Source organism: Hibiscus syriacus, unplaced genomic scaffold (genome assembly GCF_006381635.1).
Source record: "Hibiscus syriacus cultivar Baekdansim isolate YM2019G1 unplaced genomic scaffold, ASM638163v2 tig00111105_pilon, whole genome shotgun sequence".
Taxonomy (NCBI): Eukaryota; Viridiplantae; Streptophyta; class Magnoliopsida; order Malvales; family Malvaceae; genus Hibiscus; species Hibiscus syriacus.
In genome coordinates, this window is record NW_024062987.1 from 5,330,799 (window position 1) to 5,348,917 (window position 18,119).

General features: G+C 36.5%; 1 protein-coding gene, 2 non-coding genes and 2 pseudogenes across 3 annotated transcripts; 2 read left to right on the forward strand and 3 right to left on the reverse strand.

Annotated features, from left to right (window-relative positions):
* Positions 1-25: 25 nt before the first annotated feature.
* LOC120154040 lies at positions 26-16,601 on the reverse strand (annotated as a pseudogene).
* LOC120153755 lies at positions 3,478-6,912 on the forward strand (annotated as a pseudogene).
* Positions 7,702-8,380, forward strand: LOC120154039 (rubredoxin-like). The gene has a single exon (XM_039165896.1). It carries the CDS (start codon positions 7,787-7,789, stop codon positions 8,357-8,359), a length of 573 nt encoding a protein of 190 aa, XP_039021827.1. The 5' UTR covers positions 7,702-7,786; the 3' UTR covers positions 8,360-8,380.
* On the reverse strand, positions 16,024-16,185 carry LOC120154242. Its single transcript, XR_005518868.1, has one exon. It is a non-coding gene; the product is annotated as a U1 spliceosomal RNA (small nuclear RNA).
* Positions 16,602-17,165: 564 nt separating the features above from the next.
* On the reverse strand, positions 17,166-17,329 carry LOC120154243. The gene has a single exon (XR_005518869.1). It is a non-coding gene; the product is annotated as a U1 spliceosomal RNA (small nuclear RNA).
* Positions 17,330-18,119: the final 790 nt, after the last annotated feature.

The window sequence follows — 18,119 nt, forward strand, 5'->3', positions numbered from 1 at the left end:
TATCATTTCCAGAAATCTCCTCAAACTCAGCAAATTCCTTTGTTTCAGCTTCGGTATTAGAGCTACTTGATTCTATGGTTGACTTGTCTTTGTACATCACATTCTCATTGAAAATGACATCTCTGCTTCTGATGATCTTTCGATTTTTATAGTCCCAAAACTGGTAACCAAACTCATCACCACCGTAACCAACAAAGACATATTTGTTGGACTTAGCATCAAGTTTACTTCTTTCAGCAGAATTTATGTGTACATAAGAAATACAACCAAACACTCTTAAGTATGAAAGGTTATTTCTTTTCTGCTCCAAACTTCCTCTAGTATTCCACCATCTAATGGAACTGGGGGCCCAAAGTTGATCATGTAAGCTGTAGTGTTGATAGCTTCAGCCCATAGTAATTTGGGCAAGCCGACATGTATCCTCATGCTTCTGACACGTTCATTCAGATTTATGTTCATGCACTCTACTACACCATTTTACTACAGTGACATGGAATTATTGTCTCCATCTTGATCCCATTGTTTGCGTAAAATTCTCTGAATCTACTATCTCTGTACTCTCCTTCATTATCAGACCTCAACCGCTTGACTTTCAAACCAATCTCATTTTCCACCATGGCCTTCCATTTTCTAAAGGTATCAAAGACTTCTTATTTCTTCTTCAGAAAATAAACTCACACATTCCTTGTAAAATCATCGATGAAGGTGACATAATATAGTGAGCCTACAAGAGATGGAACTGGAGATGGTCCTCATACATCAGTATGAACCAACTCTAACTTTTCAGCTTAGGTGTCTTGCCAATCTTTGTAAAAACTGATTTTCTTTTGTTTGTCAAAGAGGCAATCCTCACATAGTCCGACATCTATACTCTTTAGACCCGACAACTTCCCTTTTGACAAAAGTATCTTCATCTCTTTCTCACTCATATGGCCAAGCCTTTGGTGTCATATATTTGATTTTTCATCAGCATCTGCTACTGTAATGATATTCTCCAAGTTTGAGGTTACATAGAGAGTACCAGTCTTCTTACCACGAGCAATGACAAGTGCTCTATAACAGCCTCAATATCGGGTTAGTGACTAAATTGTAAAACTTCAAAATTTGGTGACTAACGCAGAATAATTGAATAGTATTGTAATTGGGTATAGGGTTAAATTGTAAGGAAGATGGAATTAAAGGATAGAATAGTCATTTGCATGGAAAATAATTAAAGAAGAGATATATATTAGCTACACGTGGAAGAGATTGAAGTAAAACATAAGGTTCCAGAGTTCTCTTATCCTCTTCTTTCTCCACACGTGAAGAGGTCAAAACAAAGGTGAAATTTCTCATGAGCTAATTGTTTGCTGAAATTTAAGTTTTGTTCTGATCATTAGATGCTAATTAAGCTTAAGGAAAGCTTAAGTTGCTTTGAAACAACAAGATGAAGAGTGTATGAAGAAGTGAAGGTTAAGAGTTCTTGAATAAAAATTTGAAATAAAGTTCAGAATGAGAATTGGAAGTTGAATTTGACTTGTCACCAACTTGATTGATGGATATGAAGTGTTAGAATTAGATTTAGAACATGTTGGAATTTGAGTGAGTCTTGAATTTTATATGGAGGATTGGATTTTTAAGTTTTAGAGGTATTGATTGGATAATAATTAGTTTAAGTAGGTGTATGCAAGTTAGAGACATAAAAGGAGGTGAAATAGGAAGTGTTGAGAGGATTATGAAGGGATTTTCGTGCTCAAAATAATATTTCTGGGTTGTGTGCATCAATACACATTCATTGTGTATCGATGTATTCTCAAATAAATGAACATCGAATGCAATTAGTGCATCGATGCAGGAGGATTGCATCGATGCACCCCCTTAAAATATAAACATCGAATGGGATTTGTGTACCGATGCATAGATAGTGCATCGATGCACACATTAAGGGATGCATCGATACACTGTGTAGTGCATTGATGCATACCTTCATTAAAAGATGAAAATAAATTTCTTTTTAGCCTAAGGAGTGATAGTTTAGAATATATCAATTAGTATACTGATATGTACTAATGTATTACTATGTAGATATAGAACATAATCTTGTTCCGGAACAATCAAAGGATTAGAATCGAGTCATAGCAGGGCTAAGGTGAGTGCATATCTCATATGAAATTGTATTGAGATAAGACTTGCGATGAGTCTATCTCTTATAGTTAAACTTATGATTTCACATTCATGTACATGCATATTTATATATGTATTAAAGCTATAGTGCTTTCATGCATAATTTATGCATGCTTTAATATAAACTTATTTGAATGAATGCAATTATATGAGAATCCATTCAGGTATGGGAAATAATGAAAATGATTATGTGTACTCATATGAAGTGAATTATGTGTTTACGTGAAAAGTGATAGAAGAGATATGAAAATAAGAATTGTATTATAATTAAGCCCATGTTACTTAATGTGAGAGTTGTAGGTATATTTGGCATGCCAAGAGTCGAGGGATTATCAGTGGTCCTTCGGGACATAGTGGTTCTTTGGGACATAGTGGTCCTTCGGGACAAATATTCAATGCCCCTAGTGGGATTTTATTCTAGCTGTGGTGACAGCATTGTGCATAACCTCAGTGTACTCGCGTACCTTCTGTTTTCAATATCGTAAATGGGCAATCCAAAGATAAATTAATGTGAAACTAGCATAAGAATACAAGTTTTATATATGTGCATGTTATCATCATATATGTTATAGTGTCATGATCAATGGTAAGAATGCATGTTCATGAATTCATTGTTATACATGTATATACATATATTTATGTTATGCCTCACTAAGTCTGTGACTTAGCATGTAAGTGATTTACACGTAGGTACCAAGAATCGTGAAGAACAAAAATAGGAGTGGCAAGAACAACAACACTGCTAGAAGATCAGATCAGAAGTAACTAATAATGTATGTATTTTGTTGTGTATATTGTGTTGGCATGTAAGAAAAGTGTCAGTTATGAATGCTCTGATCGATTTTGGTTATTTTGGTCAATTTATGTAAATAAATTACCTTTATTTTAATGAAAGTTTTAAATTTTCCTTGAATTTTGTCAAGAGTCAAAGTTTGAAAAGTCAATGTGACACCTCAGACTCGTATTCGAGTTGGGTACGGGTTGGGGGTGTTACATGCTCCTTTGGTAATCTTCCATTCACAGCTTGAAAAGGTTGTACAATATCCTTCTCCATCAAACTGTCCTATAGAAATCAAATTTCTTTTGAGGCCATGAATATGTCTCACTCCTTTCAGCTTCTAGGTGGTCTGGTTTGACAACTTTAATCGGATATCTCATTTTCTCACGATCTTCAATGTTTCATCATCAACTAGATGAACCTTCCCAAAATCACCACTGACATAGTTCTCCATGATTTCTTAGCAAGGGGTGGCGTGGAAAGATTCCCCTGAATCCAATATTCATGCTTCAATCAGACTGTTAACGCTTAGAATCATGACATCACCTGTTTCATCTGCCATGTTGGCATATTCCTGTGCGCTGGTATCTTTCTTCGATGCTCTGTATTCTCTTTTAAAGTGACCATTCTTGCCGCAATTATAACAGTTAAAATCTTTCTTTCCCGTTCTTGATTTTCCCCTTTTGGATTTCAATCTACCACGATTTGAATTTTTTTCTGAAGTTCTCCCTCTAGATTCATGTGCAAGGCTGAGGGGCTTGATGTTTCACTCGATTCTCTCCGTCGAATTTCTTCACTTAATACCAGATCCCGAACATCGTCGAATTTCAATTTGCTGTTTCCCGACGAGCTGTTGACTGCTGTAACAGTAGTATTCCAACTGTCTGGTAGAGATGATAAGAGAACTCGAACTTCATCATCGAATTCAATTTTCACGGAACTCAACTGGGTTATGATTATGTTGAGTTCATTTAGGTGTTGAGCCACTGATGCCCCTTCTGCCATCCACAAATTGAATAATCGCCTCATCAAGTGAACTTTGTTTGAGGCCGATGGCTTCTCATACATACTAGAGAGAGATGCCATAAGACCCGCCGTGGTATTTTCCTTTGCTATGTTGAAAGCAACATTGCGAGATAACGTCAGTCGAATAACTCTGAGGGCTTGTCTGTCGAGAAGAGCCTAGTCTTCATCCTTCATGCATTCCGGTTGCTTTCCTGAAAGAGGTTGATATAGTGTTTTTTATACAAAAAATCTTCAGTCTGTATCTTTCAAAAGCCAAAGTCCGCACCATCAAACTTCTCAATTTTCACATTCCCTTCGTCTGTAGTCATCGGTCCTACTCGAATCTGGCTTCTTTTGGATCGTTTCTGACAATTCATGCGAACCACATTGTATTAGAACACCTCCGTCGACAAACTCATATCGCCGACCAAATTTTATTATTCACGTGAATAGTAACCTCACAGAAAAAACTGACAAATTCACCACCAAAAGCTCTTGATACCAGTTGTTGGGAAATTAAACGAGTAATTTCCTTATAACCATATTAGTGAGAATGCGAAATAAAAGTGAAATAGTAACACACGAAATTGATAATGGAGTTCGGCCAATTATGCCTATGTCTCCAGACTGCCGCAGATCTTTTACTAAAGGGAGAAAATTTACAGGTGTTTACAAAAAAAACACTCACAACCCAATTACACCCTGAAAATTACTCTCAATTTTCTCTCACTAAGGTTTTTCTCTCTAAGCTTTTCTTTTGTGTTCTCACTTGGATTGATTAAGAACTTGTTGGTGTGAGCTATTTATATATGCATAATCTCCCATTCTATTTCTACCAACTAATTCATTTAATTGGCTTTCCTTATTTTTCAACAAATGATGCACCATTAATTGGGTTGTTGGCTTGCCAACCAATTTATCCTATTGCCATTTATGGCACCTGCAAGTTTTACCAACATGTTTGACAAGAATAAGGAAAAACTTTACCTTGTACTCATTTCGTTTGACAGAATTTAATTCGAGTTGAGCTTTAGACGAGTTATTATTTGTCCCAACTTGATCATCTCAGTTTGCTCGAGTCAAGCTCTAATTGGATTGATAGCATCATTATTATAATAAATTTTTAGACTATATAATCTAAATTAACCGATAATAAATCAATTGTTAATAATGATATTTAAATAATTTTATCAATTTATCTTGTTTATTGTATACAAGTTTATATTTTTAGAATTCTTCAGAAATACAATACGATTTCTCAACAAAAATAATGAAAGAAATATGATATCATTCCCATATATGGAAATTGAATTGATTTCCATCGTACACGCGCTAGAAGAGAGCGTCGGCCTGGTAATGAACCCCGCACGGGCCTACCTCTAACCAAACTAACATCTTCTCTTTCCGTTTTTGAGGAATCTCAGGACGACGACGAGGAACCCTCCTCCTCCGGAAACGACGGTGTCCTCAACGGCAACGAAGAAGAGGACGAAGAGTTGTTAGAGGAAGAAGAAGGTTTTAATTCTTCCTCCTTACTACCTCAGCCGATTGCTGCCGTCGTTTCCTCTGCCTTAATACCCGCCGTTCCTCTTGCCGTGCCTACCTCGACTGTTGTAACAGTCGCTGCCGTCCGAGTCGGCGAATTGACTCCCGATTTCAAAGGACGACGGATTGATTCCGTCGTCTCGGAGAAAAAACCTACTCCGCCGCAACCTTTCGATGAATCGCGACGGTTGTTTCAACGTTTATGAACTGATGAAGATGAGATCGAGCTTCTCCAAGGGTTTCTGGATTATACAACTTCGAAAACCAACCCGAATTCTTCTTCTCTCCATCATCATCACGATACTGCATTGTTTTACGATCTAATCAAATCAAAGCTTCAGCTGGATTTCAACAAGAATCAATTAGTGGAGAAGCTTAGAAGATTGAAGAAGAAATATAGGAACGTGATGAATAAGATTAATTCAGGTAAAGAGTTTTCCTTCAAAAGCCCTCATGATCAAGCTACTTTTGAGATTTCTAGGAAGATCTGGAGTAATAGTGTTTGCAAAGTAGAAGATAACGTTTTAGATTATGATGAAAACAGTACTAATAATAGTGTTACTAACATCAATTTGCTAGATGAAAGTGGAGAGAAAAAGAATTTCACTCCAAAATCCCCAGCCACCAGAAAAGGGTCAAGAAATAAAGGAGGGAAAATGAGGGAGAGGAGTGTTTTAAACGATGGGTTTGTGATTTCTAACAATAATTTTAATAACAAGAGCGATCATGATCACAGTAATGCCGAGGGATTTGGTGGTGGCACTGGTGGTGTTGGTGGCGGCGGTAGTGGTGGTGGAGGAGGAGGAGAAAGAGGAAACGTGGCGACTGTAATAGAGGAGACGGTGAAGTGTTGTTTAACACCCATGTTTAAGGTGGTGTTCGGTAGTTTAATTTGGGGAGTAGGAGGATGTGGAGGAAGAGGGATTAGTGGATTGGCCATGAATGCCATGCCATTGAATTTTGGCAATTTCGGGGCTGGTGGTGTGGGAAACGGGGATTTAATTGATGAGAGGTGGAGAAAGCAGCAAATATTGGAGTTGGAAGTTTATTCTAAGAGGTTGGAGTTGGTGCAGGATCAGATTAAGGCAGCCTTGGAGGAGGTTCGGTCGATGGGAGGGTGATTTCTGAATACTGGTACTTACGAGTTATTTCCATGAAAGATTTATTGTTTAATTGATGGATGGCTGATAGTGATTTGAATACGAGGGTAACTGTTTTTCTTAGTTCGTTTTTGGGTTACCTTTTTGTTTATTTGATAGAAATGAACAATGATTGGAATAATGATTTATAATCATTTAGTCTTTGAATCAATAGTTTGCTCTAGTTATTCTCGTTTTTGTATATATGGTTTTTATGCATGGGTTGGGGTGACTTGCTTAGAACAAAAGACGGATGTTATCGTCAATTTAATGCAACCATGCGAAACATTATAGAATTTGCAAAAATGGATTCAATTACAGTTTGCCAATTTACTGCATTGTTGCATAAAATTTGAAATTTGATTGCATAGACCACTTGTTATGGTGTTTTGGTGTTGGTGATTGAGAATTTGTGTTATTTTGACTAACTGTTTTCCTTAAATCGTCCATATGTGACGTTTATCCTCGGATTTGAGCATCATAGGCGTGTGGAAGGAAGGTTGAACTAGGATTGCGGATGTCTTTTCATGGTTTGCTTCTAATGAGAATGTCTTTTTTTTTATTTGTTTGGTGTCACTTATCATGCTTTCCATTTTTCATCATTTCTTGTAAACATGTTTTAAAGTTTGATAAAAAAAGATTGTAATGTTGTCTCTATCAAATGTTGTAAGCATATTGGATTAAGTGATGAGATCAAAGGCTGTTTATGCATCAAGCGTTTCATGCTTTAAAGTCTCAAAGTTCAAAACTTTAGATTTGGGAAATTAGTGAGATAAGTAGTTATTTTTCATTTCTGATGTTTTTTTTTTACTTTCAATCAGTTAGTGTACGCTTGTTTTAATGCTCGATAAAATGAGTTCATCAGACATGGAATGCTTGCTTAAGTTAGTTACATGGTCTTGATATGCGTGGAACTTCAAGCAAAATAGATTTCCCATTTCTGAATAATGGTTTGCAAACTTAGAAAATTCAACCCATCTCAAAAGCAGACCAGTTTCTGAAGTCTGACAGGTAGCCCAGCCCAAATAGAAAAATTAATTGTACCTGTAAACTAGAAAACTTGGTTGATTTACTATCTTATCCATTCCTTGCTGCTCCACCCACTTCCCCAAAATATCACTTAACTATCATTCTGAACCCCCAAAGCTCCATCGAAATGGCTTCTGCAACAACAAGGCTCGCCTTTTCTTTTCACAACTCAACCCAACCTTATACAAAACCACACCACTCCCATCACATCTTTCTTCCATCCAAACCCGCTATTTCGCTCAAATCCAAACCCCAAAAGGGGCGGCTGCATTTCACCGTCATCAACTCCATTGATGTATCCAAAGAAGACATCCCGAGTTCAGACCAAGAAGAACCCAAAGAGAGTGAAGAAGAAAAGATGGATAAACGCAGGCTGGAGGAGAAATTTGCAGTGTTGAACACGGGAATATATGAGTGCAGATCGTGTGGGTTTAAGTACGATGAAGCATTGGGTGATCCGTCGTATCCAATCCCACCAGGGTTTGAGTTCGAGAAGTTGCCGGATGATTGGAGATGCCCGACTTGCGGCGCTGCTCAGAGTTTCTTTGAGAATAAAAGCGTGGAGATTGCGGGTTTTGCACAGAATCAACAATATGGGTTAGGAGGCAATACTCTTACTTCTGGACAGAAAGCTCTGTTGATTTATGGAAGTTTGTTCTTCTTTTTCGTGCTTTTTCTGAGTGGTTACTTTTTGCAGTAATAACCTTCTTTCATTTTGGTTTCTTCGTGGCTTTTCAACTCATAAAAACTCTTCATTTATGCTGAAAAATGAAGTTTTAGACTATATTTCTCACCTTCTTGCTTCAAATGAGATAATGAAATGAGGTCCAAATTAGATTATGCATTCCCTTCCTCGACGATATATATATATACTCCAACATAAGTAGAACTAGGATTAAATTTAAAATTTGTTCAAAAAATTAATATTATATTTATTCGTTGGGTTTATTTCATAATTATTTATTTTTAATCATTAAATTGTTTATTTTCAACCATTAAGTTACAACAAATTTTAATTTAACCTATTGTTTTAAATAAATATTAATTTAACTTCTAATTTTTTTAAAAAAATATTAATTTATATTTTTAATTTTTAAATAAAATACCAATTTAATCTTTAAATTCGACCAAAATATCACATTATTGAATGAAACCATCCATCCTCAATTAAAGAATAATGGGGATAGACTTCATATCATGTTATAGACATTAATCGTCTTTAAATGTGCTGTTTTTATTCCATTATTTGCATGTTAAATTTGTGATGGCTTAAACACGTTAATAGTGCTATTTTAGGGTTCTATTACACGTGCGTCTGAATTACCATACAAGGGCAAAATTAGGAAAAAAATGTTTCCTTTTCATTATTGTTTTTATCAACTAAAAAGAAAAAACAATTCCTAAAAAATGTTTTAAAAAAACAGCAATTAAATAAGTAAAATCACTGCAAAGGAATGCCAAGAATATTGACTTAATTATCAAGAAAGTGAACATTCTGTAAGCTAACCTTAAAATTGAACAACATAGAAATTTCATTTTCTCAGCTCAGCCATTGAAACACAACAGGCAGCTTTGTTGATTCCTGTATATTAAGAAATAATACTATCAACCTAAACCAACAACAGTCTACAACCCTATAATGCTTATGTTGTAAAACTAGTACATTTTTAGACAAAAGGCCTAAGCATCTCTCAATCCAAATGCCATCTATTTCACCTACCTGAATAGACAAAAACCAACCCGAATAACTAAGCTGCGTTTCGAGAAACGCAAAGGGTAGAACATGATACATCGACTACAGATACCTTTCTGAATTCTAAGATTCATAACTTAAACCATTTGATTTTTGTAAATGAACATTAGTTTTAGATTGCTTCAGCCATATGTGGTTGTGTGAAGCTCATATGACAACAAGTTCATTTACAAAATTGTATGGAAACCGACAGATGGTTGGACATTGGAACATTCAAACGGTTCTAGAGGCTAGTTTTCTAACCTGACAGCAGTGGCAACTGGCAACGTACGACCATCCAAGTTAGAAGTACTTAAAAAGTTTCCTTTAGACTATCAATAACATGCCTGTGTCAAAAAACAGGCAATTCCGTCTTAATCAGTCACTGGTTTTCGGGAACCAACATTCCCTGCAGACGTGTCTTAAATCTGATCAACCTTTTCACCTGCCTCTTGTATTGATCCAAATTCTAATTGTAAGTTCCAGTGTTTACGTTCTCTGGCATATTGATCCACTTGGTAGGAGGGGGAACGGGAGGAGGAGCATTGGTAATCTGCTCGTGCCAGTGGTCTAAATGTCGCGAGTATCCAGAATTTGGCATCCTTGAAGACATCTCTACGTGTATTCTACCTCTGCCACTTCCCTCGAATGACGAAGCAGACATTTCAGTCCTCAAATCATTATAATGTTCCTGATAATGCAATCATTCCTGCGCCCGGAAGTTGTTTCCGTTGACTTGCATACCATTTGATGAGGGATGTCTTGGTTTAGCCATTATGCCATGTAGATGATTGTGTTGACCATAATAATTTGGGCCATCACCGTATCCCCTTCCATAACCTGGAAATCCAGCTGCGCGTGGTCGACTACTATAAGAAAGACTTGGGTCATCAAAAAAGCCCCTTTCATAACCAGATGGTCCAGCAGGTCTTGTTTAATGCTTGTGCAGTTGCTCGAGATGTTAAATGGTGGTTGCTCGAACAACCCAGGCAATGAGCCATCGATTTGATATTAAGTGTGTTCTTGACAAGACGATGAGCTGCCTCTCCTAGTTGAGGGCCATTGATCGCTCCAGGTACCCGTGACCTGTCAAACAAGTACAATAATGAACATCTCAATAATCTACCATTTTGGATTTGAATAAATTATGAGGCCATTTATAACAGCAAAGACACTAAAATTAATGGCAACATTTTATAATAATGTACTCTCACCGATCTCTGCCCTGCTGGAGCCGCCCTCCATTATCTTCATGCCATAATACAGGAAAAGGGGTTAGAATCTGCAAAAGCACCATTATTTATTTAAATGTTAACTCTTAAAAGACCCAGCGATACTTCCCTAATGATCCTCAAAAAACAAAAACACTGAAAAAATAATTTAAGGGGAATCCCGAGCATCCTTGAGTTCCTAATCATAATTAAACTAAAATCAATAGAGGTCGGAAATTATGTACCTTTTTGGGTGTCACAACACCCTGTGGAAGTTCTGGAATGTGTTTATGAAGTAAAGGATTAAGATAAGTAATGTTTCTGCAAAGAAAAAAATGCACCAAAAGAATAACAAGGATTATATAGGTTTCCTTTTTTTTTTTTTGGGGGGGGGGGGTAGGGGGGATGGCAATAGAACTAAGAAAGACTTGCATAACATGGTTTGATTCTATGTGTGGCAATTCCTTAACAGGGGAAGGGACTACACTTTTCCAACCATTCCTTTCAGTTAACCAAAGAAATCCGTTCATTCCACCACTGTGAGGGAATAGTGGATAGGGATGATAAAATGAAAAGATTTTCCGTCAAATTTCTTGAACTGTGAATACTGGATTAATGAAGAACAGTGAGATTAACCAACCTAGCATTTGTGTTAATTGGCCATTCATTTTTTATTTTTTTTGTGAGGGGAGAACTGATAGTAATATGAAATTTGTGAAGCCAAAGGATGAAGAGATTGAACAGATAGCAGATAGCTCAATATCATGAACTTACCTTGTTTCCTTGCACATATAGGTACAATGGAGTGTGATGCACGTTGAGGTAGCTTGGTGAATGATTTGGACGTCATATATAGCTCACAAACAGCTCACAAAGTACAAGGCAGCTCATGGAATGCTAAGGAAAGCTCGATTGAATGCCTACCACACGTGGAATTTGCATACAACCGAACCATTCACTCGGCAACTAAACATTCTCCATTTGAGGTAGTGTATGGTTTCAATCCTTTAACTCCTTTGGACTTACTTCCTTTACCTTATGATCAGATAGTGAACAAAGATGGAAAGAACAAAGCAGAATTTGTTAAAAGACTCCATCAACAAGTCAAGGACAATATTGAGAGAAGAACAAGACAAGCATCACACTGTTTCGAAACTGCTCTTCTACCTGCAAACATTAACCGTTGGCACAATGGATCAACTACAAGCATTTTAAAACAATAGCTAGTGCTACAGGACATTTTGAATGATCACTCAACAATAAAGTATATTAGCCTAAAACATCAACATGGACCGTTAAAGTAGCCTCAAGCTTTCTTGTTGCAACAAGCAACTTCCACTCATCAATGAAAGGCAACTTGACAACACCCTGGATCCAAAAGAATGGAGGTAAGTTACCGTAATCTCTGTTGAAAAGGATAAGAAAACAAATATTAACAAGTTAACTTGGTGGAATAATGTACCTGCCATGCAAAGCGTTTACCATGCATATCAATCTCAAAATCTGTCACATGGAGAAAAATGAGAAATCTAGGAAAATGGGAGGAACATCACTAGGTAAGCATACCACCAAGAGTTGACCCATTTTTACCAGAGGGATAGAAACTAGAGATAGGTGATGATGGTTCAGTCATCAGTTTCCTGTATTCTTCTGTCAAAGCTTTAGAACTATAACATAGAAACAAATTGCTATTAGCATAGCCAGTTATAGACTCTAACCACATAGAAGATATATTTGAAGAAAAATGCATAAGCATTAGAAGGCTATACACACACACACACACACCCATATAATTTCTTTTTTATTTTAAAAACAAAACCCAACAACAACAATTGAAAAGAAAAACCCTGGCAGCTGGCAATGTTCCCATGAGCTGATCAAAGGGCTTAAAAGGTTCTCCCATGAAAAATGTTATTTCCAAGTCAATCAGATCCTTAAGATCTGAAGCAAATGGCGCATAATGATTTGGATAAAACCTGAAACAAAAAGTCGAGACCAAACTTTAGACTACATAAAAAGGGGAAAAAAACATGTCAGACTAGCATGTATTAAACTACTTGCTAGGTCACATCAAGAAAATCTCAAGTCAAAGCCACATCTTGCAACATATGTATGCATGTATATGCTACAGAAGCCCAGTTTAAGAACCAAGCAGAAGTATCAGATAGCATAAATCAACAAGATATAGAAGGGCAAGCATTAGAGGGAATAGGACTCTACTAGCATATATGTATGCTCAAATTAGCATTTAAGCTTAATCCATTTAGTTCATCAAAATGAAAAATAGCCAGAAAAAAAAGCAACTATAACTTTATCATGTTATAGTTCACATTAAACTAACCATTTCCAAGAGCAAACACCTTGGTAGTAATAGGTGCATACCCAACATAAACCTTCAACATATTTCAAAACCTGCAAGAAGTTGAGATTGCTGTTACACATCTACAGGATAACATTATTATATACATGTGATATTGTAGCAAAAAACTTCATATAATAGAATGTTTAAACTTACGACATCTCTTTTAACTTCTTCAATCTCTCCTGGGTTTGATGCATTGAATTTCTCAGCATAATATCTTTCTTTGTATCCTGGTTCCCCTAATTTAATCTGGGAAAAAGGTTAAATAATTACAATACAAGAAGTTCATAACCAGAACCACCAGAAATTTTCTCAATTGCCAAATGAGGGCTTGCACCAGATTCTCCTTTCAGTATCTTCCTCCTTCACTTTTCTAGCATATGGATTATAAGACCAACAGTGGGGACGGTTAAACTCTCAGATGAATGGATGTCAGAAAAAGTGTATAGAAAACAAAATTCAACAGAACTCACAGAAAACACACTCAGGGAACTTATATCCAAAAGATTTCAAAGCTCATCAATAGAACCATAGCTATAACCTAAGTCAAATCACTTTAATCTTAAAGTGTAAGTTAGGTAGTTTAATAACCTTCAAACCATGATATAATTAATCAATTTAATCTCTTATTTTATTCTACAATCCAAGCAATTCAATCTGTATTAAACCTTCCATTCTACAACTCAGGTCTGTAATTTAAAACAAACTAAGACCTTATCTGCAACGGGTGTCTGCACCTCCTCAGAGCCCTCTCCTGTTGCTTTAAGCTTCACTTGCTCATTATTCTCATATGCCTGAAAACCAGTCATCCACCGACTTAAGTAAAAAATCTAGGGCCAATAGACAACTTTATATGAAAGAAAAGAACTGAAGAGGTGAATGATAAACCACTAATGATTTCATAAAATGCCAAATAAAATGAACTTCAGCATTTATTAATGTACTATTAACACTTGGAAGATATATTCCTCCTTGCCTTCAAGCGATGTCCCATATACTTCTATAAGTGTCAATAAATAAATTATTTTTTCAAGATATTAGGCATGTTGCTGTTGTTGGTTGCATTCAAGTTTACATGTTCCAGTATGTATGTTTTAGTTGCAGGGAAGGAACAATAAATCATTCAAATTTTGGTCCACATTGTCTCCCTCCTTTTAAGCAAGCAACTATTTCTAATCGATGCTACATCATCATAAAAATACAAGATAAAGAAGATTGTATTTAATTAAGGTATGCAGAACCTCTAGCACGTTGCTTCATGAGAAACAGGGTATTTAATTGCTACAAAAAAAACACTAAATCATATAGCATCAAATTGATCATCATATGGAAATACATATGACAAACTTAATAGAACCACCAAAATTATACGTCCTGGCTCTCAACTAGACAAGAGATGCAAATAATTTATCAAAGGACAGAAAATGCCACTCACCTTCTGTATACTAGTCCTATTCTGAAAGATTTGATCTTCATAAACAGAAACAGATCGAATAAAACATTCCACACTATCTAACAAAACTTGTACTTGCAAAAGGATTGATATTAGCAACTATAAGAAACAACAGTTCTGACTAATTTCTAATTGAGAAAGAAACTAAAAATAACAATGCTTCCTAATCTTTCGAGCAACAAATTACATTCTTCCAGTATAAATGAATATGTATATATAAACATATAAACACTCTCACAAAGTAAACATGTACTTTATCTATTTTGTTTTATTGAACGTCACAAAATATATTCAACCAATTACTTAAAGTTAGTTGTTTAATACTGGTTTAGTGCCCTTCATAAACAATTTCTTGGTAACAATACTAGCCACTTAATCATGAGAATAGCTTTGTAGAGGGAAAATAAACCAAATCCTCTAAACATTGTTAATCTTGAAATGGTCAATGATCTAGGGATAGAGTACTGATTTTATCAACGTATGATGTATCAATGCAGACTAGCCCACCCAAAAATAAAGAAAAAGGAAAGACGGAATAGACTAGATCTGACTTGGACGAAGATAGAATTCATTTCTTCTTTTCATTATATGAGCGACAATTTTGAGGATAAACAGACAAAATGGAAATTATTATTCTCCTTTAATCCACCAATAATACATGACAAATAATGGTAGGTTCTCCACTACAACTGTTTTTACAGGGCAGGGGAAATAAAAACTCTAGTTGACGACTTGATATTTCATGGATAATTTTTCATTTGTCATCTTATAGTGATCTATTAAAGACTTGGTAGATGCATAGGAAAATGGAAAATTTACCTCACCCGCATCAGTAAGATAACCACCTATAGAAGCAAATTCCTTTCTATAAACTTGCATCAGGAGATTTATAGCACCCTGAAACAGCAGGATATCCATATGAAGCATAATGATATAGAAAAACAAAAATCAAGAAGTAAAATTATGGTAATTGCATACCTCCCTGATTTCTAATGTTGGCATATGTGGAAGGAAGTCATTACCAACAAAGAAATATAAAAAAACAAAATCATCCACAATTCGTTCAAAGTTTATCTCAAAGGGAGGGTTGGGGATCTCCAAATCGTATTGCAGATATTCTCGCAACACCCATATGTTAAGAAACTGTTGACGCTATGAATTATATCACCACTGTGTAAGCCGAAATGCAAACAGTAAGGGGGACTGTACTTGTAAGCCTAAATGAAGTGTTTTAACTTCTAAACATTTTTCTTGTTGCCCAGGAAGTGTGATCACCTGTACAGAAAAGGTGAATGAATTATAACCTGTCACTAAAATAAATTATCGGAAACCAAGAATGGGATCAAGTAAATGAGGCACCAACCTCTCCTAAAATTGAAACTTCCCTCTATTTGTGAAGATGAAAACTGAAGTGGGGACAATAGTGTTATCACTTCTTTCAGTTATGGCAGAGAATATTTAACCTCGTTAACTAGATGAAAGTATAAACTGGTAATGTTAAGTACAACGGCAAGCAAAACCAGACCGAACAGACTTTATTGTAGACAAAAAATCGAAGCGAAATCATCTAAATGACAAAATTCATAACGCACTTATACTGATATTGGAGGGGGCCGCGCGAACGCAGGCCCCCACTGCCACAAATTATGACGTAGGCTCTCCTACTTTGAGGAGACCTTAGGCAAGCGCCCCTCCCAAGTGCAATGGAAGTCGCTTACCTAGGCCATGGGCCTTGGAGATCACTCATTGACCCCGTCCAGGTAAGTATGTTGTAAGGCAGCTAGTTGCTTCATATTTATAGGACCACGCTGCTTCTCCTTGTGTGTACTTCATCAGTGTGGGATTAGTGCTTCAGCATGAAGCGGATAGCCCCTTTTGGCGACTGCTACGCTGAATTGCGCCAAATGGGTTTCGGCGAGGGATCAGAATTTCGGACAAGGAGCGATTCGAAGTGGGGGGATTTGATGGAGACAGGCGTGACGGATTGGGTACAGGGAAAGTCGAGTTTGGGGTGTTTGGCTTTATGTTTCCTTGTGGTTTTGGTTATGAGGAAAGAGGTGGAAAAGGAATGTGGATTTGGGAACTTAGGGATGAAGAGGGGTTTTGTGAGGAAGAAGAGAATGCAACCCTTTTGTGGATTTTTTCAATTGCCCCCACATCATCATCTGAATGAAGTAGGTTTTATGGACTAACGAAAGGAACAAAGCTCGTGAAGAAAGTGTAAACTTATTTCTCAAATCAACTGGCTTTAACCATCCTTACAGCAATGAAAGGCCTATTCTTGGGCATCTTATGTTCTTCTCTTGGGTTGTCACTTGTCAATGAGGGTTATCTCAAGGCAAAAATATAAAAGGTAGAGTCGGTTTTCCATTAGCGGATGTTGGCATGCGAGAGTTATTGGCTACCGGTTGGCTACATATCGAATTTGGGTTGTCCCAACATATTTTTCACACGATACATGCTTAAGCCACCTTCCAAGAAAATTCAACAAGGTTATTTTGCATGTCACATATTGTGAGAACAAGTCTTTCACCATCGAAAATGGCTACAAAATTGCATCGTTAGTTATATATTTTGGTGCTGCTGGCTATATTTTCAGCTGTTTCTTTAGGCTATAACAATCTTGAAAACTAGGTACAAGTTTTAATCAACTCAGAATTTGTTTGATTTAAAATATCTCTCTATCAAGGAGATAAACTAGGTATAAGTAGTTCCAAAGTTAAAGGTCTAAACTTTGATTAGTTGCTTGAGGGGGCCGCACGAATACGAGCCCCCAACTGCCACAAATTATGACGTACACTCTCCACAACAGGAAGATGTTAGGCTGATGCACCTCCAAATTGTGCAATGGAGGCCACCAACTTAGGCCATGGGCATTCTTGATCACCCATCGACCCCGTCCAGGTATGTAAGAAATACAAACCATCTTTTTTCATATTTAAATCACCAACATTCCCTCCATATTGTTTACCTTTGCAATGTGGGATGCTGGCTAAAATGGCTTCGCAGTTTTCAGATCAAACAGCCAAATAACTGGCTTTTTTTTGGGAAGTTGAGGCCTGCAAAATGAACTAACTGATTATCAATTTGATTGCTAATGTTAATTCATAAAAGTTCCAATCTTCTCTGTTGTGAAAAAGAATAATTTATTTGGAAATTTGGGTTGTGGTTATGCCGAAAAAGGGGGTTTCCTGGACATGTTTCGGCATCAAACTTTACTTGTTTTGCAAAATGAACTAACTGGTTATCAATTTGATTGCTAATGTTAATTCATAAAAGTTCCAATCTTCTCTGTTGTGAAAAAGAATAATTTATTTGGAAATTTGGGTTGTGGTTATGCCGAAAAAGGGGGTTTCCTGGACATGTTTCGGCATCAAACTTTACTTGTTTTAGAAATTTAGATGACAAAACTGCCGACTAGTTTTATCATTAGTTTAAGAGATGACAAAACTTTAGTTTTATCATTTCTGCAATATACAGTGACCAAAACTGCAATTCAGACATTCAATGAATTCTGTCTATGTGATGTTGTTCTGATGAAGGGTTTAACTTAAGCAACATACGGTTTTTCAATGGCATGTGATATCAAAACTGTCAAGCTTAGTGTCATTAGACTTTCATATCTGCAAAAGCTCAAATCTCATGATGCAGTAGCCCCTTCAGTTCTCAATGAGATACTTCCCAGTTCCCGCTTTAGGAGAT